This window comes from Scyliorhinus canicula, chromosome 3 (genome assembly GCF_902713615.1).
Source record: "Scyliorhinus canicula chromosome 3, sScyCan1.1, whole genome shotgun sequence".
Lineage (NCBI taxonomy): Eukaryota > Metazoa > Chordata > Chondrichthyes > Carcharhiniformes > Scyliorhinidae > Scyliorhinus > Scyliorhinus canicula.
Window position 1 is genome coordinate 118,206,397 of NC_052148.1, and position 23,437 is coordinate 118,229,833.

Genomic DNA, 23,437 nt, shown 5'->3' on the forward strand with positions numbered 1-23,437 from the left:
GGGGAAGGGGGGACCCTGAAAATCTGGAGGTGGGAGGGGGCTTATTTGTGATGGGAAGGGGGGTGCATGTGGCTGATTTGCGATGGGGACGGTGCTGATTTGCGATGCAGTAGAGGTGGAGGGCTGATTTGTGATGAGGGAAGGGCGTGAGGTGACCAGCCTTATGACCTTCCTATCGGGCCGCCCACACAAAATGGTGGCCAGATATTGGGGTTCCCTCAGGAGTTCCTCGTAATCTTTGCCATGCATAGCGAAAATAAGGTGCAATTCACCACCGGCAGGAAACACAGAGCGAAATTCTCCCAAAGGGAGACAAAGTGCCGACGCCGGAGTGAAACCCGGAGTGTCTCACTCCAGCGTCGGAGGCCGCTCCTCGCCCCCTATTCTCCCCTCCCCCCCCCCGGGGGGCTAGGAGCGGCGGAGCGTCAATCTCGCACGCCGGGCCTTGAACCTTGCATCAAAGTGACGCGGCCTGAATGTCGCGGCCGGCGGCGCCTAAATGATGTCACCCGTGCATGCGCAGGTTGGCCGGTGCCAACCTGCGCATGCCCGGTTGCCGTCTTCCCTTCCGCTGCCCCGCAAGACACGGCGGATTGATCTTGCGGGGCGGCAGAGGGAAAAGAGTGCGTCTTTCAGAGACGCCGGTCCGACAATCGGTGAGCACTGATCGCGGGCCAGACCCCTCCCGAGCACGCCCTTGGTGCTCGATCCTCCCTCCGCCCCCCACAGGCCCCACACGCAGCGGTCGCGTGATGTTCACGCCGGCAGTGACCAGGTGTGGTTGGCGCCGGCGTGAACCGGTCGGATTCGGCAGGCCGCTCGGCCCATCCGGGCAGGAGAATTGCCGCTCGACCGGAGCGGCGATTCTCCGAGCGGGCTGTTGCAAAACGCGACACGCCGTTTTGGGGGGGGGGGGGGGGGGGGTGGAAGAATCACGTGGGGGTGCCAGGGTGGCGTGGTGTGATTCGCCCGGCACTCCCGCGATTCTCCCACCCGGCGTGGGGTTGGAGAATCGTGCCCACAGACTTCCAAACGAAGAATCTCGCCCTGCATCTACTGGTCAGCTCTGCTTGTTACACCCTCAAACAACTCTAATAATTTGTAGAATAATCTGTTGTAATAAGGCAAGATGATCAAATCTCCAAGAATGGCTTCAACCAGAGTTGGTCACTCTAAAGCTGCCAATGGCTTGCCCCCTCATCTCTGATAACCTGGTGCCAAGAATTGTGCTGGAAAGGCAGCAGCAACCTGGGGTCCCCAGCAGGTGCGCGAGGACGCCTGCACATGCGCAGTGGTGGGCTTGAATGGCGTGGACAAAGACTACAACTCCCAGAGCGAGGCGCTGGGGGCCAGCGGGCGCATGCGTGTTGGCGGCGGCAGGGTTTGGCTGGAGCCGAGCGGGACGGCTGGTGCAAGTGGGAGCCGAGGCGAGGCCATGGGCGGCCTGATGGTGGCCCGGGCTGCTCGCAGGGCTGTGCTGCTGCCCACCATGCTGACTTTCGGTGTGATCGTGGCATCGGGCGGGCTGTTGCTCATGATCCAGAAGGGTATGTTGGCCGAGGTGGACACATTGAACGGCCGCACGTATGGAGCCCGGAGCCGGGGGAGCGGCGGAGCTCAAGCCGGTGTCAACACAGAGGAGGACTGGAAGTGGAGCGAGGACCCTGACTACCAGGTGAGAACAGCCCTGGGTTAACTCATGGGAACTAGTGATTGTTTACTACCCGTAAACTGCTGGCTAACGTTACCAGCACGGACTGCTGGTTATTGTTACCAGCGCGGACTGCTGGTTATTGTTACCAGCGCGGACTGCTGGTTATTGTTACCAGTGCGGACTGCTGGTTATTGTTACCAGCGCGGACTGCTGGTTATTGTTACCAGTGCGGACTGCTGGCTAACGTTACCAGCGCGGACTGCTGGCTAACGTTACCAGCGCGGACTGCTGGTTATTGTTACCAGCGCGGGCTGCTGGCCAACGTTGCCCCCTGTGCCAAGATAGATCATCAATAGAGTCCTGGAAAAATCGGTCCCACTAAAAAGCAGGAACAAACTAGTTCCTCTTGTCACACCATGGATGAAGATAAAAATAAGAGGGTAATGGAAACTGAAGAAGAAGGCATTCATGGCCATCAAAGCAGGATGGTCTGTGGAATTCATTGCCACAGAGGGCGGTGGAGGCCGGGACGTTGAGTGTCTTTAAGACAGAAATTGATAAATTCTTGATTTCTCGAGGAATTAAGGGCTATGGGGAGAGAGCGGGTAAATGGAGTTGAAATCAACCATGATTGAATGGTGGAGTGGACTCGATGGGCCGAATGGCCTTACTTCCGCTCCTATGTCTTATGGTCTTATGGCAGAAGTAATATTGAAAATTAGAAAGTAATCTGTTAGTAATGTAAAGGAGAACTACAAAATTAAACAATCTTGGAATATGAAAGGAAATAGTGTTCTCCAGACATGTAAATTACTAAAGAACTCTCTAAATAGGGCCTCTAAGGACTGTGCAGGATAAACTCCTGGGCAAAGGTAGTAAAATGGTGGAAATATTCAAAAATACTTGACCCCTTTACCAGCGTTATTCAAAAATACTTGACCCCTCTAACATGCTGGACATGAAATAAAAATAGAAAATGCTGGATAAACTCAGCAGATCTGGCAGCTGACAAACTGTGGAGAGTGAAACACAGTTTCGAGTCTGCATGGCCCTTCCACAGGGAGGCAGCACAGTGGTTAGCACTGCTGCCTCACAACTCCAGGGACCCGGGTTCAATTCCGGTCTCATGTGATTGTGTGGAGTTTGCACTTTCTCCCGGAGGATTCCCTCGAGGATTTCCTCTGGGAGCCCCGTTTCATCCCACAGTCCAAAGATGGGTGGTATGGTGACACAGTGGCTAGCACTGTTGCTTCACGGCTCCAGGGTCCCAGGTTCGATTCCCGGCTTGGGTCACTGTCTGTGCGGAGTCAGCATGTTCTTGTGTCTACGTGGGTTTCCTCCGGGTGCTCCGGTTTCCTCCCACAGTTCAAAGATGTGCAGATTGGGTGGATTGGCCATGCTAAATTGCCCTTAGTGTCCAAAGGGGTTAGGTGGGGTTGCTGCGTTACAGGTATGGGAGGGAGGTGTGGGTGTAAGTGGGGTGCTCTTTCCAAGGGCCGGTTCAGACTCGTTAGGTGGATTGGCCATGCTAAATTGCCCCTTAGTGTCCAAGATTAGGTGGGATTCCAGATGCTTGGGTGGTGGCCAGAGTATGAAACTTTGTTCTCTTAAATAAAAACATGGACAAGGGCACATGCGTTACCCAGAGAAAGTTTATCAATTTACTAGCCTCCTCTATCATCAGTGCCAGATTGAAATATTCCATTGAATTGTACTCAATATTCCCAATTCTCATTTGCTGTTTTGATTTCCTGTCCCTATTGTCTTTCCTCGATCATTACTTCTATCCCAATCATGAGCCCTGGAGAAATTTTGCAATCCAATAAAATATCTTCATAACACCTTTAAAACAGAAATCAAACATTTCTATTTAATTCGAGGCAGTAACATCTTTGATTGCTTGTTCTTTGTATTAAATTACATCTTTTGTTTTATGGGAACTTACCAAATTACATTGCTTTTTCATATCCCAGACTTATCCCAAATTCAAATAAAGGTTGTTGGCTTTCAGATTTCCATTAAGGTCCATTTCATCTCTTCTTCAAAAGAAGCTGTGTCCTTGTATCCATGGAAACCACCTAAACTATGTGTATTGTTTTTTGCTCATCTTAAAATCCCTTTAAATGTCAGTTGTTTTTTCATAATTACCATTTGTTCAACTATTACCCAAACAGTTCATGGCTCTCCATTCACTCCGCCATAACCGCTCGACAAACAGTGCCACATTGGCCTCTAACGGCTCTTCTCCTGCTCCTTTCCTCAAATGTTCATATATCCCACTGAGTTTTTCTCATCCTTAATTACTGTAATCCACCCATTTAAGTACTAGACACTCTCCTCAGCCTTTCTAGTTTCTGAGACCATTTTCAATCTTCCAATGTTCAGAATCTGCACTAAGGGGTGTTCTGAGTGGATTTTCTATATCCAGAGCTGATTGCTTGTTAATGTAATAGGCCATGGGTTGCTTATAACTCCATGTTAGTGAGTCACTATGGCAGTGTAATAATTTCCATTATTATGGCCGTATATGTGGAAGGAAGCAAGTCAAATCTGGCAGTCCTAATGCCTCACTTGCTAGGATTAGTTTAAGACTGGTGAATGTGACCTTGTACTCCGCCAACTATCCTGTATTTTTAAACTTCTTACGAGATACCTGCCCCCTCCCTATCACGTGAATTTTAAATCGGTCTGACTGTTGCTGCAATATTGAAAGTCTACAAATAAATTCCCAAATTCTTGAAGTTACTGCAAATCTTGTTCCACTTGCAGTTATCTGTAAAGCAAAACACAAAAGATCTATTCTGCTTGGGGCAAAATGGGTTAATTGATCTGAACATATCTGACAATTCAAATTTAAAACTTTGTAATTTCCAATTCCTGTAAAAATATAAATACATCTTCAGTTGTTTGCAGACAAGAGTTAATTTTCTGCTAGTTTGAAAAGGGATGGAGTAAAAGTTCTCAACTGGATCTTTTGTTTCAATCTAACAAGAACCATGATCAGGGATCCATTTTATTGAACAATTTCTCTTTGCGCCTTTATTTTCCGTTGTGCCAGCTGTGTCAGGAATAACTCTTTGAACCTGACAAGAAGGTTTAACACCGGATCAATCCAACACAGGCCATAATCATTTCAAATATCCCAAATTCCAATCAACACTATTGAATTAAAATGATCTCATTCTTACTCGTATGAATTTGTATTTCAGACTAAAATTCCCATATGTTTATCAAAAATATCCTAGAATCATGCTTCTGACCAGAAAAACATAACTCCTGGTTGATAACCTTTTGAAAATAAAGTTTGGTTGATTTTCTTCCCTTTGTTAACTGTTTGACTTAAATCACTTAAACGATGATCTCAAAACTAACAATATCAGACAGAAAACATTAAAGAAATGAAATGAAAATAGCTTATTGTCACAAGTAGGCTTCAAATGAAGTTACTGTGAAAAGCCCCTAGTCGCCACATTCCGGCGCCTGTTCGGGGAGGCTGGTACGGGAAAGCTTGAAAAGGACAACACAAATATCATTCAGACACAAGCAGTGGAACATACAAGCGCTTTAAAGCAACCCATGATCAAATGAATTACTTAAGCATCCTTGTCAGTCTGTTGTAAACTTCCATCTGTAATTAAAAACTCCGGACAAGATTAATTCCCCAGAAAGATGAACGTTGGCACGGGGTCCCAGATTCGATTCCCGGCTTGGGTCACTATTTGTGCGGAGTCTCCACGTTCTCCCCATTCAGCGTGGGTTTCCTCCGGGTGCTCCGGTTTCCTCCCACAAGTCCCAAAAGACGTGCTATTAGGTAATTTGGACATTCTGAATTCTCCCTCTGTGTACCTGAACAGGCACTGGAATGTGGTGACTAGGGGCTTTTCACAGTAACTTCATTGCAGTGTTAATGTAAACCTACTTGTGACAATAAAAAGATTATTATACATAGCCTAAAACAATGGTAACACAAATGTATGAGCATCCACATAAAACAAACTGAACACATTGCTGAGTCGGACAGTTGCCAACATTAACCATAAGGCATTATGGCAAAAGAGGACTATGACTAACATTAAACAGGCAAACAGAAAACTGCAGCTCTGTGTAGAATGACTTTTATGAGAACCAGAGTAACAACATCACTGATCCCTTGTTTTTGGAACATGAAGAACAGGCTCGAATAATGTCTAGAATGATGTCTGTGTGGAGTCTGGATGTTCTCTCCGTGTCTGTGTGGGTTCCCCCGGGTGCTCCGGTTTCCTCCCACAGTGCAAAGACGTGCAGGTTAGGTGGATTGGCCATGATAAATTGCCCTTAGTGACTAAAAAAGGTTAGAAGGGGTTATTGGGTTACGGGGATAGGGTGGAAGTGAGGGTTTAAGTGGGTCGGTGCAGACTCGATGGGCCGAATGGCACTGTCCACTGTACACTGCACTGTATGTTCTAGAACGTTAGGATGTTTAACGGAAACCTTATAAAATACAGTACCACTGAGATTTCATCACCGATAACTCCTGGGATCAACCATTGTACGATCAGACCAGGGTTTCAACGCTCACCACACGCATCATTCAGAGCGAACCTGGCCAGGTTTTCTCTTAATCGGGTAGTATAACTTTGATTCAAGTCGTGAGTCTTGAAACTTATGTAACTGTTTAAATGAACAACTTATATTAATTCAACTGGCAGTGAGTATTCAATTCTGTCTGCACTTGTCAGTTGAGGCTAGCAGAAACACCAACAACACAGATTCTCACTGCTTGTTTAACCTTCTCTTGCGGCTACAGATTATTAAAGAGACAAAGCACTGCAAGCTCACAATCCCTTGGTTAAAATAATAAATATGATCCTCCATTCTTTTTCATGATTTATTTGATTCTTTTTTTTGGGTCCATTTCAGCCAATTTTCAACAACTGATTTCATAGGTATCATGGGCAAATTCTTTGTTAAATTCAAATCTCAAAAGCATTCTTACCCAAACATATTAACACCTGTAAAATCTTTGTTCTCTATCTGGGGGTGATTATAATACAATAAAATTCTCACATTTGTTCCGAATTCCTCTAGAGTATGCTTAAAATAACCATTTTAACTGCTGCCATTGAGTTCTCATAATCCCCAAATAAATCATATATCAAATAATTATGATACATAATCATACACGCAGGTTTCTGGACAATTTAAAAACAAATCAATTACCTGCTGAAATAGTTAACTTTTCTGCTCCAATTTTTTCCCCTAGATTCTTTTTTTTCAACTAAATTAAATTTTGTTACTTAACCAAGGTTGAAAGTTCTTAGGGCAGCACGGTGGCACAGTGGTGTGTGTGGAGTTTGCACATTCTCCCTGTGTCTGCGTGGGTTTCGCCCCCACAACCCAAAAGATGCGCAGGATAGGTGGATTGGCCACACTAAATTGCCCCTTAATTGGAAAAAATAATTGGGTTCACTAAATTTATTTTTTAAAAGGTTGAAAGTTCTTTTAAAAATTCAAATGTCAGAGAGTTCAGATTGGATTTCTGCCAAGCTGCAAGTTTATATCTGACCTTGACTCAGAACTCAATTCACCAATTGTTTAACACAAACTTGTATTTCAGTTCCAACAGTGTTAGCTGCTTTAGGGAGGAATCAGGGATGACCTGCACCGCAGCAAGGAGAACTGCCATTCCCAGATATTCCTGAAAGAGCTTATTTGAACTTTACAGCCCTCTTTTCTTCTACAGCACAGCTGAGTGTTTGTTGGAATTCACCCTGTTTTTACATTTTCCCAAACTTTTGGGCAAAGAAAAGGGACAGTTGTAAACTTAAGTTCTACCTTTTCGGATTTAGCTTTTCCCTGATTCTGACATGTGTATTTTCTTTCACTATTCCCAGTCAGGAGAGGAGGCAGTATCTAATAGTAAACAGAAAATCTATAGTAAAGGAAAATCTAGACAATTTGTGCGATTTCGGGATGTCCCTCTTGCAGGAAACTTCACCACTTTGTACTTCCATTCCCTCGCACCCACTGGGGAGAATCTTCACAGAGTGTACTTCGCTCCCTCCCTTTCTCTAGGACAGAGCTTCACAGAATGTACTTGGCTCCCTCCACAGCCCTAGAGAGGGGCTTCACAGAATTTACTTCACCCCCTTCGGATCTCTAGAGAGATGTGCATCTCTCTCATTCTCTTAATCAGGTCTGGTTTACTCTGAGTTGGATCCGCCTGTTTGTCAGCTAAGCTATTCATTAACACCCAGTCAGGAGTATAATCAAATATATTACTCACCAAACTGAGGTCCTGTCCTTCATAGAATCACTACAGTGTAGAAGGAGGCAATTTGGCCCATTGAGTCTGCACTGACACTCTGAAAGAGCACCCTACCTAGGCCCATGCGTCCACCCTAACCCATAACCCAGTAACCCCACTTATCTTTTTTTGTGACACTAAGGGGCAATTTAGCATTAGCAATCCACTTAAACCTCCACATCTTCAGTATTGTGGGGGAAACCGAAGCACTCGAAGGAAACCCACGCAGGCACAGGGAGGATGTGCAAATTCCACACAGTCACCCAAGGTCGGAATCGAACCTATGTCCTTGGTGCTGTGAGGCAGCAGTGCTCTTCACAGTGCCACCATGCTGCCTAACCCTAATTCCTTGCACATAGTGAGGGCATTCATCTGCTACCAAACTGTTGTGAAGAAAAGTGCAGCCATTCGATTTTAGTGTACTTCACTCTTCCACTCATGAGAAACTAGATAAAGGCTCTTGGAGTAAAAACACTAGTCCTTTATTATAAGCTGTAGCAGGGGCTATTGGCATTCCAAATTGAATGCTAAAGATCACAGATTCAAGGGTAGTACTGGCAGTTATACATCAAGATTCGATTACAAGAAATTAGCATATACCAATCATTTGTTACTAGTTATCTATGTCCAATCTGGGGCAGCACGGTGGCCGAGTGGTTAGCACAACCGCCTCACGGCGCTGAGGTCCCAGGTTCGATCCCGGCTCTGGGTCACTGTCCGTGTGGAGTTTGCACATTCTCCCCGTGTCTGCGTGGGTTTCGCCCCCACAACCCAAAAATGTGCAGAGTAGGTGGATTGGCCACGCTAAATTGCCCCTTAATTGGAAAAAATAATTGGCTAATCTAAATTTATTTTTAAAAAAAATTTTTTTTTAATCTATGTCCAATCAGGACAATTGATTAAGGTTACATCATGCATAGTACATGAGAATAATCAACCAATCACATCAAAGGTCCACATGCTTCATTAAACTATTCAATCATTACAAAGGCATGTAAGTTGTCTTGCAATATCTGTGGTGTAGCTATCAATCACCTTCCTCCCTGCTCTTTAATGGCTCCTTGAAGTACGGATGCTATCCCTAACCCCTTTCTGCTGTTATCAGCAGACACCTTGGAGCTATTGCAAATGGTACACTGTTCCACATTGTAGAACAAACCTTGAGTTTTAACACCTGCAGATTTTATGACCAAGTGACCACCACCGACAGACTGTGGCCTTTTAATATCTGTTAGAATTGGCAGTCTGTTTTACATGGCCAGAACTGAAGATTTCAACTTCTCCAGTAAATAATGGAACTAGAGCTTTTAAACTGGTTGCAGTGTAATATCTAAAGATGCCAAAATTTCCCTCTTCAGTGCATTCTATTGAGAAAGAAAGACTTGAAGCAAATGTTCCATCCATGGCTAAGGTAAAGATAGTATCAAATTGAAAGAAAAAGTGTACAATTCAGTGAAGATTAGTGGTCGGTCAGAAAACAGTGTTGGCACAAATGGGACATTTTCTGGTTGGCAAGGTGTTACGAGTGGTGTGTCACAGGAGTTAATGCTGGGGCATCAACTTTTTAAAGTTTATATAAATGACTTGGATGAAGAGATTCAAATTTTGGTTGCTATATTTGTTGAAGACGCAAAAGTAGGCAGGAATGTAAATTGTGGCGAGGGCATAAGGAGGTTAAAAAGGGACATAGGTGGAGCCATGCCCGATAGTGGCGGTCTTCGGGGTTTCAGACCAGCCAGATCTATTCCTGGGGAGGAGGGCGGACGCCCTTGCCTTTGCCTCCCTGATCGCCCGCCGTAGAACCCTGTTTGGCTGGCGGTCAGCAGCACCGCCCAGAGCTGCAGACTGGCTGTCCGACCTCTCGGAATCTCTCCAAATGGAGAAAATAAAATTCGCCATCCGAGGGTCGGACGACGGCTTCCACAGAACGTGGGAGCCATTCATGCAATTGTTCCGGGACCTGTTTGTGGCCAACGAACAAGAGGAAGAATAGTCGGGTGGCCAAGAATCAGGGGGAAAATGGATGGGAATCGGGGGAAGGTTGCCGGGGGGGGGGGGGCTACGGGTTCGTTATGGGGGTTTGATGGCTGGCTAAGGCCCAAAACCAAACTGTAAATAAATGCCAATAAACATGTGCCTCGGCCATATTGGGGAATGTAAAATATGTATGCCGGCTAAAGGGGGGCAGCCACAGTTATTATTACGAAGATGCTTACCTGTAAATATATATGTTAATTTTTCCGTGTTCTTTTTTTTTTCTCTCTCTAACAATTTGTAATTTGTTCAATATAAAACATAAAAACTGAATAAAAAACATTTTTTTAAAAAAGGGACATAGGTTAAGTGAGTGGGAGATGGATTATAATGTGGGCAAATGTAAAATTGTCCATTTCGGCAGGAAGAATATAAAATAAACTTATGATCTAAATGGTGAGAGATTGCAAAGCTCTGAAGTGCACAAGTATCTGGGTGCCTTAGTGCATGAATCAAAAAAGACTGGTACACAGACGCAGCAAGAAATTAGGAAAGCTAATATAATGTTTATCGTGAGGGGAATTAAATACAAAAGTGGATAGATTAGGCTTCAGTTACACTAGGCATTGGTGAGACCATATCTAGAGTATTGTGTACAGTATTGGTCTCCTTATTTACAGAAACATGTAAATACATCAGAAGCAGTTCAGAGAAGGTTTACCAGGAATGTGAGAGTTGTCTTATGAGGAAAGGTTGGAGAGGTTAGGTTTGTATCCACTAGAGTTTAGAAGAGTAAGGCAACTTGATCAAAACCTTTAAGATCACGAGGGGTGAATGTGGAAAGGATTTTTCCTCTTATTGGAGAATCTAGAACTGGGGTCACTGTTTAAAAATAAGAGGTTGTTCATTTCAAACCGAGATGAGGAGAAATCTTTTTCCTGAGGGTCGTGAGTCTCTAGGATTCTGTTCCTCAAATGGCAGTGAAAGCAGAATCTTTGAATATTTTTAGGGCAGAACTAGATAGATTCTTGATTAATGAGGGGGGGTGAAGGAGGTTATCGTGGTAGGCAGGAATGTGGGGCTGAAGTTCAGTTCAGCTGTGATCTTGTTGAATGATGGAGCAGACCTGCGTACCCTACTCCTGTTCCTAATTCATATGTACTGTCACTAAGCACGCTGGTATCTGCCAGGTATCCCAACTTGGAACACCGGTTCGTAGGGATGGTACACTTTTGATTTTGTAATGCTGTGAGGAGACAAGTGAAACGCCAGTGAGAATAAGCAGTATGGTCATTGTGTAACAATCACTAATGACTATTTATTAAAGAAAAGACGCATACACATGAACAGGACTGCTCCAAGATAATAAAAGTATATGAATTACTAAACACACACTTTATGTAGAACAAACCCCTTGTTCAAAAATATATCTACAATCCATGAGCTCCTGAAGACTTCCACATTTCTACAAACAACATCAAATTAAATAAATCTACAAGTTAAAACCAGCTTATAGTTACCACACAATAAAAGGATGATACTCTAGTCTGGGAAATGTCTTGTCCTGGTTCAGCGAAGATATTTAAACTACTTTTATGAAAGTTTTGTGCACTACCTTGGCTCTGAGACTTTTTTTTTGTTATAAATTTAGAGTAACCAATTATTTCTTTTCCAATTAAGAGGGAATTTACTGTGGCCAATTCAGCTAACCTGCACATCTTCGGGTTGTGGGGGTGAAACCCACGCAGACACGGGAAGAATGTGCAAACTTCACACAGACAGTGATCCGGGATTGGGATTGAATCCGGGTCCAGCACCGTGAGGCAGTAGTGCTAACCACTGCACCACCCTGCCGCCCGGCTCTAAGACTTTTGAGGCTATTAGATCTAAAACTTTACCTTGAAACTGGCTTGTCTGCTTCTGAGCCTGTTGGGTGTTAACTGGCCCACCTTACTTCTGAGGCTGCTAGCAATTATACCTTTGATCCACTTTGATTCTGCCTCTGGTGTACTTGGCTGTCTCCCCCAAACAAAATTCTTTGACTCTAGACATTATCATATGTATACCTCAATGACCTTCCCATTTGTCTAGGTAAACTGTTTCTACTCATAAGCTATTCACATCTAATTCATATCTAAAATGCCTTTTAATCTCGTTACTGGGAGAGAGGCATCTCATCGGACCGTTTGAATACTGGTTCCTGTTGTCTCTAGGCAGACGTCTACCTGTTGCTGGGCAGGTCGCATCCAATTATGTTTTGTTAAATTTGTTTTGTTTTACTGCTGTTGCTAGGCAAATTCATGACCGTACATATTGGACAGAATTTTTTTTTAAATTAAAGAATGACTATAAGAGTAATAATTAAGGACAAATTAGAGTATGAGAGAAAGCTGTCTAGAAATATAAAAGCAGATAAGTTTCAACAGTAATTTAGAAAGGAAAAGAATAACTAAAGTGAGCGTGGGTCCTCTTTCACAGTAACTTAATTGCAGTGTTAATGTAAGCCTACTTGTGACAATAAAGATTATTATTTATAGAGAGTGAGTCTGGGGAATGAATAATAAGGAAAGGGCCGAATCATTAGACAGATATTTTATGTCTTTCTTCACTGTGGAAGATATAAATTAAATCTCTGAAATAATTCTGCACAAAGAGATGAAAGGGAGGGAGAACACTGAAACAATTACAATCGCTGGGGAAAGGGTGTTGAGAAACCTATGAGAGCCAAAGGCTGACAAATCACCAGGACCCGATGGACCATCTAGAGCCTTAAAAGGCTGCAGAGGTAGTGCATGCATTGGTTTTAATTTTCTAAAATCCCCTGGTTTCTGGAAGGGTCCCATCTAATTGGGAATTAGCAAATGTAACTCCTCTATTCAAGAAAGGAAGACCAAAAAGCATTTAAATTCAGGCCTGTTAGCCCAACATCTGCCATAAGGAAAATGCTAGAATCTATTATTAAGGATGTTGTAGCAGAGCTCTTGGAAAATCTATGCTTTTTGGGATATCCAAAACTGATATGTAAATATGATTATTCGAATAATTAATAAGCAGATGTGCAAGAATTAAAACTTATAATTATTCACATTGAGTTTATGCTAACTCTCTGATGCTGATGGGATTGAAAAGTCATCTTAGCAATTGAAACTTTAGCGCTATTGATTTTTTTTTAAAATTTAGATTAGCCAATTATTTTTTTCCGATTAAGGGGCAATTTAGCGTGGCCAATCCACCTACTTTGCACATTTTTGGGTTGTGGGGGCGAAACCCACGCAGACACGGGGAGAACGTGCAAACTCCACACGGACAGTGACCCAGAGCCGGGATCGAACCTGGGACCTCAGCGCCGTGAGGCGGTTGTGCTAACCACTAGGCCACCGTGCTGCCCTTTAGCGCTATTGATAACATGCAACAGTAAAACTAGTTTTAATGGTATAGCCTGCATGACTGAATTTATTTAAACTTCAAATCCAATGGAAGTTTCTATTCTGCTTGGAGCGGAAAGGTTTGCACAAAGTCAAGTATCTTGAAATAATTAAAATGCTGTGGGCACCTCTTGTCATTACTATTTTAGATTTGTAACTCCTTGATGAAATTAATTAGTAGAGAATGGTTAGAAGTTGACAGCTTAAATGCTTTTTATAGTCTGGCCAGATTTGAGCTCCTTTTCAAATCTTGTGTACTGACCCGGATATTACAACAATGTAAAATCCTGAGCATTAACTCTTACTGAGCTCCTGGATAATTGAAAGGCAGTTAATAGTTGTGACATTCAAACATTTTTCGCTTCAAACTTTTGGTTGGAACAGGCAAAAAAAAGATCCAATCCAAATTTACAGCCTTAAGGATCACATTCCTCAACCGAGGAATTTCCCAATGTACATTTCAACAGTAAATGTGAACATTTTGATGGTGGTTTTATCAAAAACAATATTTTTATTAATTTGAAAGCAAACTTCTCAACTTCAGTTGAAATAAACTGAAATCACTGTTAATATTCAAGAGTAAGCCTAGCCTGTTTGAGTCACTCTCCCTGCTGATTTCATAAGAAAAATGTAAATACAAGATATAAATTTAGCATCTTAAACTTTTAAATATAGTATGTTTTGAAAATGAGCTGTTGTTTTCTAAGGTGCACTGTCCAAATTCTAAAGCTTTGTACTATCTTTATTGGTAATTAATATGGCCCTAAGGAAGGTCAGGGGAAGCCATTTTTCCGTAGTATTTCCCTGCAATTAAACATAGGTTAGAGTGCTAATTTAAGGGCATCATCTTTGTATCGTAGCTAATTCTAAATTCCTGCTTTGTAATGCAGGATGATGAGGAATCAGCGTTAATGGGGCTGCCACTAAACTGACTAATTTACCTACAAGTATAGGTTTTGTCCAAGAGAATAACCAGGTAATTAAGTTTACTATTTAAAAATAAAAATCTTATTTTCCCTGATTTGTCTGCTGAATTACATCAGCTCATCGGCTGAACCTGCACAAACATGAGTCTTTTAAATATTAACCTGAAAAGCAGAAGAGCAGTAAGGTCTTTTGTATCTAACTGATGTTGGATGAAGGATTGATGTCGACCAGCACATCATGAGAACTCCCCAACTCTTTTAAATAAGACCACTTGAGGGAAAAAACAGGACCTCTAATTGATGTCTTATCGAAAAGACAAGACCTATGAGTGCACAGTACAAACCTTCGGTGCAGCACCCAATTTGTCAGCCTAGCCGTGCTCGGCTCTTTCCCAAGCTTAGCCTGAACTTTCTGACACGGTGGTGAAAGAGGTATTATTGAGCCACGGTTTAAGTATTTCATACTGTGGTAACTTTCACTTCTAGCATTTGCCTGAAAAATGTACCCATTTGAAGGGGACATTTATGTTATATGTTAATAATTGCTCCAATGTTTTCCACCCCATTTTCTAGATTATTCAAGAGATTCGGAACAGGACTCTTCAGAGTGTATGCAAACATAAAACTATGCCACATAGTATTTTGGATTTAACGTCGGCCCAGCGACGGAATTTACTAAAACACATCCTGGTGAATGATGAATATAAGTTTTTGTATTGTTATGTACCCAAAGTTGCATGTTCTAATTGGAAACGTGTTATTAAAGTTCTGAACGGTGCGCTGGACAATGTGCATGTGCAGATAAAAATGGACCACAAGAATGACTTGGTCTTCCTCGGAGACTTAAAAAACAGTGAAATTAAATACAGGTTGAAACATTACTACAAATTTTTGTTTGTTCGAGATCCAATGGAGCGATTGTTGTCAGCTTACAGAAACAAGTTTGGAGAAATTGAGGCATACCAGCGAAGGTATGGAATGGAGATAGTGAGAAGGTATAGGAAAAATGTGGGACAGTCCAGGGGAGATGATGTTACTTTTACAGAATTTCTGCAGTACTTGGTGGATGAAGATGTGGAAACAATGAATGAACATTGGATGCCAATTTACAATCTGTGCCAGCCATGTGCTGTGACTTACGACTACATTGGCTCTTATGAACGGTTACAAAGCGATGCACGCCATGTACTCCAAAGAGTTGGGGCCCCACGTAGTGTAGAGTTTCCCCAAAGACAGGCATGGTATAAGCCTATCACTAAGGAGACATTGCATTACTACCTATGCAAAGTGCCACAAGGACTTCTGAATGAACTTTTGCCAAAATATATTCTAGATTTTTCATTATATGCGTATCCTTTCCCAAATGTTACAGATAAATATTGCAGACATTGAAGGGCTTTGTAATCTAAGCTGTGCAGGTGGAAAATCTTTTTTCTATTTATATTCTAAATATGAAAGGGTCAATGGCATTACAAAAATATACAATTTCTTTTTTGCGATGTCATTGTATACATGTACTACACTGGGATTATTAACTCCATGGAGTGGTGACAATCCCTGCCTCCAGCACAAAACATTTTGAAACTTAGGTTTGCCTATCACAGGTTGGTTTTGAGAAGTCCACATTGAATTTTGTGGGTTATTGCCCAGACTAACATTACTGTCAATAACTGTTTTTGTCTTCAAAGTCTTTGCTTCAGGTGGTCTAAAGCAGCAGCAAATTCTTTGCACTTTTTAAACATTTTATCCTTCTACTTACCCTGTATTGACACACCATCAATTTAATTTTCTTTATTTCCTTTGCTCTTCAAATATATTTCCACCTATTCTTTTAGCAATTGAATATTCTGCAGTTACTTATTGGTTTACTTGATTGTTGCCATAAGGTAGTACTCATTACAATTTCCTATTGTATATTAACTAATGCTACCCATTCTCAAAATCTGAACAGAATAGCAACACCATTAATATTACAGGGGAATTAAGTTTTTTCCAGGTCATTGTCTTCCTTTTATAAATAAGTCTCCGACCTCGAATCAGCGACATTTCTAGGCCCCTGGTTTTTAATTCTGCAACATGATAAAAGTCTGAATGATACAATGCAGAATTGGCTGTTATTGACCACGTGTGTGAGATATATATATATTTTTTTTTGTATATGTACAGTGCAATAGGCCCATGATGCTCCTTTGCTTATGCTGCCCTCTTAATGAAGTGATTGCATGGAACACATCTTGCTCTTATAAAATGGTGGTAAGCTAGTATGATTTGAGTGGAATTCAGATAATTGGAAATAAATGGAGCTGATGGTAACAATTTTTATAATGCGTATATTTTTTATGGAGATATTTCAGGTTAAATAAAATTTTACCACTCATTAGTTTTTGAATTCTTTATTTGCTAACAGTGACTGGTGCGGGGGCAGCACAGTGGCGCGGTGGTTAGCATTGCTGCCTCACGGCGCCGAGGTCCCAGGTCCGATCCCGGCTCTGGGTCACTGTCCATGTGGAGTTTGCACATTCTCCTCGTGTTTGCGTGGATTTCACCCCCACAACCCAAAGATGTGCAGGCTAGGTGGATTGGCCACGTTAAATTGCCCCATTACTGGAAAAATGAATTGGGTAATCTAAGTGACTGACGTGTATTGCTCTGTTATATTTGGTCAAATGCCTGGTTTGAAAATATCTGGTGATCTAGATGTGTTGCCAGGATTCAGTTGGCTGCACTTCACTGCTGACACCAGGTTGTAATGTTTTCAGAATACTGGCGAGAGCAGTTACAAACTGGTGCCAATCCTCACCTTTATTTATGATGCCTAAACAAAGCACAAGTTCAAGCAGAAAAGTTATTTTAAACTGAGCCTTGATTTTATTTTAAAAGATGTTTTACTCCAAACATAAACAATAACAACACCACACTCCAAAACAGAATTAAAAGTTTGAACATTATTTCCCCTTTTAAGTTTGAATATTTTTTTCCCCCTTTTTAGTTTCTTCTGGAAGGTGTCACCTGGCAGGTGATTGGTAGCTGCTTGTTTATATCCTGGGGAAAGAGTAAAGGTAGGAGGGAGAGGATATGACCACCAATGTCCACTAACAAGCAGTTTTAGAAATATTGGTGATAGCATCTGAAGGTAAAAACATAGAAAAATACTGAAACTATTTCCAATGATTTCGGAGATGGACAGGGGGAGGGGAGAAACCTGAAAATTAGAACTAGACCTTTCGGAGGTGGAGCCATCTGGGATGGCCACTTACAAAGGATCCCGGGAAATATTGCCAACTGCAAAGAACCATGGGAAATATGGTCAACCCAGGACTCAGATGCTCAGAGCTTATGTATATTGACAACTCCGATAACTAGACGCTATTGGCAGCACGGTAGCATTGTGGATCTCACAATTGCTTCACAGCTCCAGGGTCCCAGGTTCGATTCTGGCTTGGGTCACTGTCTGCGTGGAGTCTGTAGATCCTCCCTGTGTGTGCGTGGGTTTCCTCCGGGTGCGTGGGTTTCCTCCCACGGTCCAAAGATGTGCAGGTTAGGTGGATTGGCCATGATAAATTGCCCTTAGTGTTGGGCGGGGTACTCTTTCCAAGAGCCGGTGCAGACTCGATGGGCCGAATAGCCTCCTTCTGCACTGTAAATTCTATGATATGAAACCCCCAGCTACTTTGCATTCTAATGGCCCATTTCCCCAGAACAAAAGACCTGTACTCGGGTAAGAAAAACAGACTCATCGGCGCCACTCCCTTTGCTCAGGGAGCCCAAAAAGCCAAGGCCAGTGACTTCTCAGGACATGCCCCGCCATCAAGGCACCCGCCCCTTTATTGGCCAAAATGAAAGGCAGTAATTGAAGCCTGCCGAATTATTGGGTCCAAAGCTAAGGACCGCCCAAAAGAGCGCAAAACCACAGAAGGATAAAGAGGGACACTGCCATGTGTTCAGTCTCTCTTGGCCCCGGCGCTCGGTCTCTCCCGGCCTATGCCCAACCAGCATGACAACAAGAAGACAAGTTCAAGACCAACGATCGCTACCAGATGGATGAGCCCAGCAGAAACTAAGTCACTTCCCCAGACCCAGCCACGCAAGATCCGAACAAAGGCCTTGTTCCCCTGCATAAAGCCGGGTGCCTGAAGTTAAGTACAGGTTGTTGTAGTATTAGTTGTAATTTAACTTGTAATGTTTTATGTTGCATGTCGAAGTAATTCTTGTGTGTAAATAAACTATCATTGAACTTGAACTAACTAACTGGTTGTTTGGTCTTTGATCGATATCCGGTAAAACCTTGTGGTGGTATTTGATACCTGGTGACTCTGAAAAGCAATATCATCATTAATAACCGTCATATCAGTATCCAGTTAATTATTGGCGCCATCTGATGGGACTCGACCTAGAAGTGATTTTTGTCACTCCGAGAGAACCCAAAAAACTGCATTAGAAACCCAATTGAGAAAAGTGAAAGAAACCACAAATGTAAGACCCAAATCGATCAAATCTCCAAGATTCCGAAGTGTGTATTGCATGCGTACTATCATAGAATTTACAGTGTAGAAGGAGGCCATTCGGCCCATCAAGTCTGCACTGGTCCTTGGAAAGAGCACCCAACTCAAGCCCACACCTCCACCCTATCTCCCTTTATCCCCGTAACCCCAGCCAACCTTTTTGACACTAAGGGCAATTTAGAACAGCCAATCCACCTAACCTGCACATCTTTGGACTGTGGGAGGAAACCGGAGCATCTGGAGTAAACCCACGCAGACATGGGGAGAATGTGCAGACTCCACACAGACAGTGACCCAAGCCGGGAATGGAACCTGGGACCCTGGAGCTGTGAAGCAGCTGTGCTAACTACTGTGCTACCGTACTGCCCGGTTTACAATGACTTGTGAACTTGCTGGTGTCTCTGCAGGCTGGATAACTGGGTGAATCCCTTCTCACATTGAGAGCAGGTGAATGGCCTCTCCCCAGTGTGAACACGCTGTGTGTTTGCAGGCTGGATAATTGAGTGAATCTCTTCCCACACTGAGAGCAGGTGAATGGCCTCTCCCCAGTGTGAACTCGCTGGTGTACCCGCAGTGTTGATGACGTTCTAAACATCTTTGCGCAGTGAGAGCAGCTGAACGGTTTCTCCTCAGTGTGAATGCGCTGGCGGGCCATCAGTTCCCGAGAGCTTTTGAACAGGGATATAAAGTAAACTCATAGAATATAGAACAGTACAGCACAGAACAGGTCTTTCGGCCCGTGATGTTGTGCCAAGCATTGTCCGAAACCAAGATCAAGCTATCCCACTTCCTGTCATTGTGGTGTGCTCCATGTGCCTATCCAATAACCGCTTGAAAGTTCTTAAAGTGTCCGACTCCACTATCACAGCAGGCAGTCCATTCACGGTAGCATTGTGGATAGCACAATGGCTTCACAGCTCCAGGGTCCCAGGTTCGATTCCGGCTTGGGTCACTGTCTGTGCGGAGTCTGTACATCCTCCCCGTGTGTGCGTGGGTTTCCTCCGGGTGCTCCGGTTTCCTCCCACAGTCCAAAGATGTGCAGTTTAGGTGGATTGGCCATGATAAATTGCCCTTAGTGTACAAAATTGCCCTTAGTGTTGGGTGGGGTTACTGGGTTATTGGGATAGGGGGAGGTGTTGACCTTGGGTAGTGTGCTCTTTCCAAGAGCCGGTGCAGACTCGATGGGCCGAATGGCCTCCTTCTGCACTGTAAATTCTATGAAAAAAGTTCCACACCCCGACCACTCTCTGAGTAAAGAACCTACCTCGGACATCCCTCCTATATCTCCCACCCTGAACCTTATAGTTATGCCCGCTACATCCACCTGAGGAAATAGTCTCTGAACGTCCACTCTATCTATCCCCCTCATCATCTTATAAACCTCTATTAAGTCGCCTCTCATCCTCCTCCGCTCCAAAGAGAAAAGCCCTAGCTCCCTCAACTCTTCCTCATAAGACCTATCCTGCAAACCAGGCAGCATCCTGGTAAATCCCCTTTGCAACCTTTCCAATGCTTCCACATCCTATAGTGAGGTGACCAGAACTGCACACAATACTCCAAATGTGGTCTCACCAGGGTCATGTACAGTTGCAGCATAACCCCGCGGTTCTTAAACTCAAGCCCTTTGTTAATAAATGCTAACGTGCTATAGGCCTTCTTCACGGCTCTATCCACTTGAGTGGCAACCTTCAGAGACCTGTGGACATGAACCCAAGACCTCTCTGTTCCTCCACATTCCTCAGAACCCTGCCGTTGACCCTGTCATCCGCATTCAAATGTTTTCTACCAAAATGAATCACCTCGCACTTATCAGGGTTAAACTCCATCTGCCATTTGTCGGCCCAGCTCTGCATCCTATCAATGTCTCTTTGCAGCCTACAACAGCCCTCCACCTCATCCACTACTCCACCAATCTTGGTGTCATCAGCAAATTTACTGACCCACCCTTCAGCCCCCTCCTACAAGTCATTAATAAAAATCACAAATAGCAGAGGACCCAGCATTGATCCCTGTGGTACACCGCTGGTAACTGGTCTCCAGTCTGAAAATTTTCCATCCACCACCACCCTCTGTCTTCTATGTGATAGCCAGTTACTTATCCAATTGGCCAAATTTCCCTCTATCCCACACCTCCTTACTTTCTTCATAAGCCGACCATGGGGAACCTTATCAAACGCCTTACTAAAATCCATATATACGACATCAACTGCTCTAACTTCATCTACACACTTAGTTACCTCCTCAAAGAATTCAATCAAATTTGTGAGGCAAGACTTGCCCTTCACGAATCCGTGTTGACTTTCTCGGATTAAGCTACATCTTTCCAAATGGTCATAAATCCTATCCTTCAGGACCTTTTCCATTAACTTACCGACCACCGAAGTAAGACTCACTGGCCTATAATTACCAGGGTCATTCCTGTTCCCTTTCTTGAACAGAGGAACAACATTTGCCACTCTCCAGTCCTCTGGCACTATCCCTGTGGACAGTGAGGACCCAAAGATCAAAGCCAAAGGCTCTGTAATCTTATCCCTTGCCTCCCAAAGAATCCTTGGATATATCACATCTGGCCCATGGGACTTGTCGACCCTAAGGTTTTTCAAAATTGCTAATACATCGTTCCTCAGAACATCTACCTCCTCCAGCCCACCCGTCTGTAACATACTCTCATCCTCAAAAACATGGCCCCTCTCCTTAGTGAACGCTGAAGGAAAGTATTCATTCAACGCCTCTCCTATTTCTTCTGACTCCATGCACAAGTTCCCACTACTGTCCTTGACCGGCCCTAACCTCACCCTGGTCATTCTTTTATTTCTCACATCAGAGTAAAAAGCCTTGGGGTTTTTCTTGATCCTACCCGCCAAGGACTTCTCATGCCCCCTCCTAGCTCTCCGAAACCCTTTTTTTTTTTTAGCTCATTCCTTGCTACCTCGTAACCCTCAAGCGACCCAACTGAACCTTGTTTATCATCCTTACATACACGTCCTTTTTCCTCTTGACAAGACATTCAACTTCTTTTGTGAACCATGGCTCTCTCACACGGCCATTTCCTCCCTGCCTGACAGGGACATACCTATCAAGGACACGCAGTATTTGCTCCTTGAAAAAGCTCCACTTTTCATTTGTGCCTTTCCCTGACAGTTTCTGTTCCCATCTTTTGCTCCCTAATTCTTGCCTAATCGCATCATAATTACCCCTCCCCCAATTATAAACCTTGCCCTGTCGTATGGTCCTATCCCTTTCCATTGCAATAGTGAAAGACACTGAATTGTGGTCACTATCTCCAAAGTGCTCTCCCACAAACAAATCTAACACTTGGCCAGGTTCATTACCCAGTACCAAATCTAATGTGGCCCCCCGTCTTCTCGCCTATCCACATATTGTGTCAGGAAACCCTCCTGCACACACTGTACATAAACTGCCCCATCTGAACTGTTCGACCTATAGCGGTTCCAATCAATATTTGGAAAGTTAAAGTCATACATGCCAACTACCCAGAGACCTCCACAACTATCCATAATCTGTTTTGCAATTTCTTCCTCCACATCTCTACTACTATTTTGGGGCCTATAGAAAACTCTTAACAATGTGACCGCTCCTTTCCTATTTCTAACTTCGGTCCATATTACCTCAGTTGGCAAATCCCCTTTGAACTGCCTTTCTGCAGCCGTTAAACTATCCTTGATTACTACTCCTCCACCTCTTTTACCATCTTCACTACTCTTACTGAAACATCAATACAGCGGAACTTCCAACAACTATTCCTGTCCCTGTTCTTTTTTTTAAATTTAGTGTACCCAATTAATTTTTTTTTCCAATTAAGGGGCAATTTATCATGTTCAATCCACCTATCCTGCACATCTTTGGGTTGTGGGGGCGAAACCCACGCAAACACGGGGAGAATGTGCAAACTTCACACGAACAGTGACCCAGAGCCGGGATCGAACCTGGGACCTTGGCGCTGTGAGGCAGCAGGGCTAACCCACTGCGCCACCGTGCTGCCCTACCTGTCCCTGTCCTAACCATGTCTCCGTAATGGCCACAACATCGTAGTCCCAAGTACCAATCGATGCTCCAAGTTCACCTACCTTATTCCGGATGCTCCTTGCATTGAAGTAGACACACTTAAACCCACCTTTCTGTCTGCCGGTACACTCCTGCGACCTTGATACCCTCCTCAGTACCTCACTACTTTCAACACTGGCTTCTGGACTACAGAAACTCGTTAGATTTTGTTGAGTAAAACTATTAGGAGTATTGTGAACCGCAAAATAGTGTAGGCCATATCCGCTGTTCGAATCGCCGCCTTATTCCCCATGTCCGTCCCAAATTAACGGTAGGAAGAGATAATAGAAGCAATGGCAGCAAAGGTAATGGAACGCCTAATGAAGCCGCAGGAACCCGAGGTCACAGCGACCGGGAGAGCAGAGCAGTGCCCCATATGGGAAGAGGAATTGAGAAAGTATTTGAAGGGGAAAGGATGGCCCTTTTGGTTCGAGTTTTGTTCAAATGAAGAGTCAGGTCCAGGAAGCATAGGACAAGCCTGGTGGGACAACCTAACCAAGGTACATAAAAAGAATGAGTGAAAGTTCGTAAGCCAAAGTTCGTAAGCCAATGGCAATCGAGTCCTGTTTGGCACAATTGCGAGGCACAGAGTAGGTCGTGAGGAT

At 43.7% G+C, this 23,437-nt stretch overlaps 1 protein-coding gene across 1 annotated transcript; it reads left to right on the forward strand.

Moving 5' to 3' along the window:
* Window positions 1–1,345: 1,345 nt before the first annotated feature.
* On the forward strand, window positions 1,346–16,645 carry chst14 (carbohydrate (N-acetylgalactosamine 4-0) sulfotransferase 14). Its single transcript, XM_038791147.1, has 2 exons — window positions 1,346–1,675; window positions 14,839–16,645. The coding sequence occupies exons 1-2, from the start codon at window positions 1,361–1,363 to the stop codon at window positions 15,655–15,657; spliced, it is 1,134 nt and encodes a 377-aa protein (XP_038647075.1). The 5' UTR covers window positions 1,346–1,360; the 3' UTR covers window positions 15,658–16,645.
* Window positions 16,646–23,437: the final 6,792 nt, after the last annotated feature.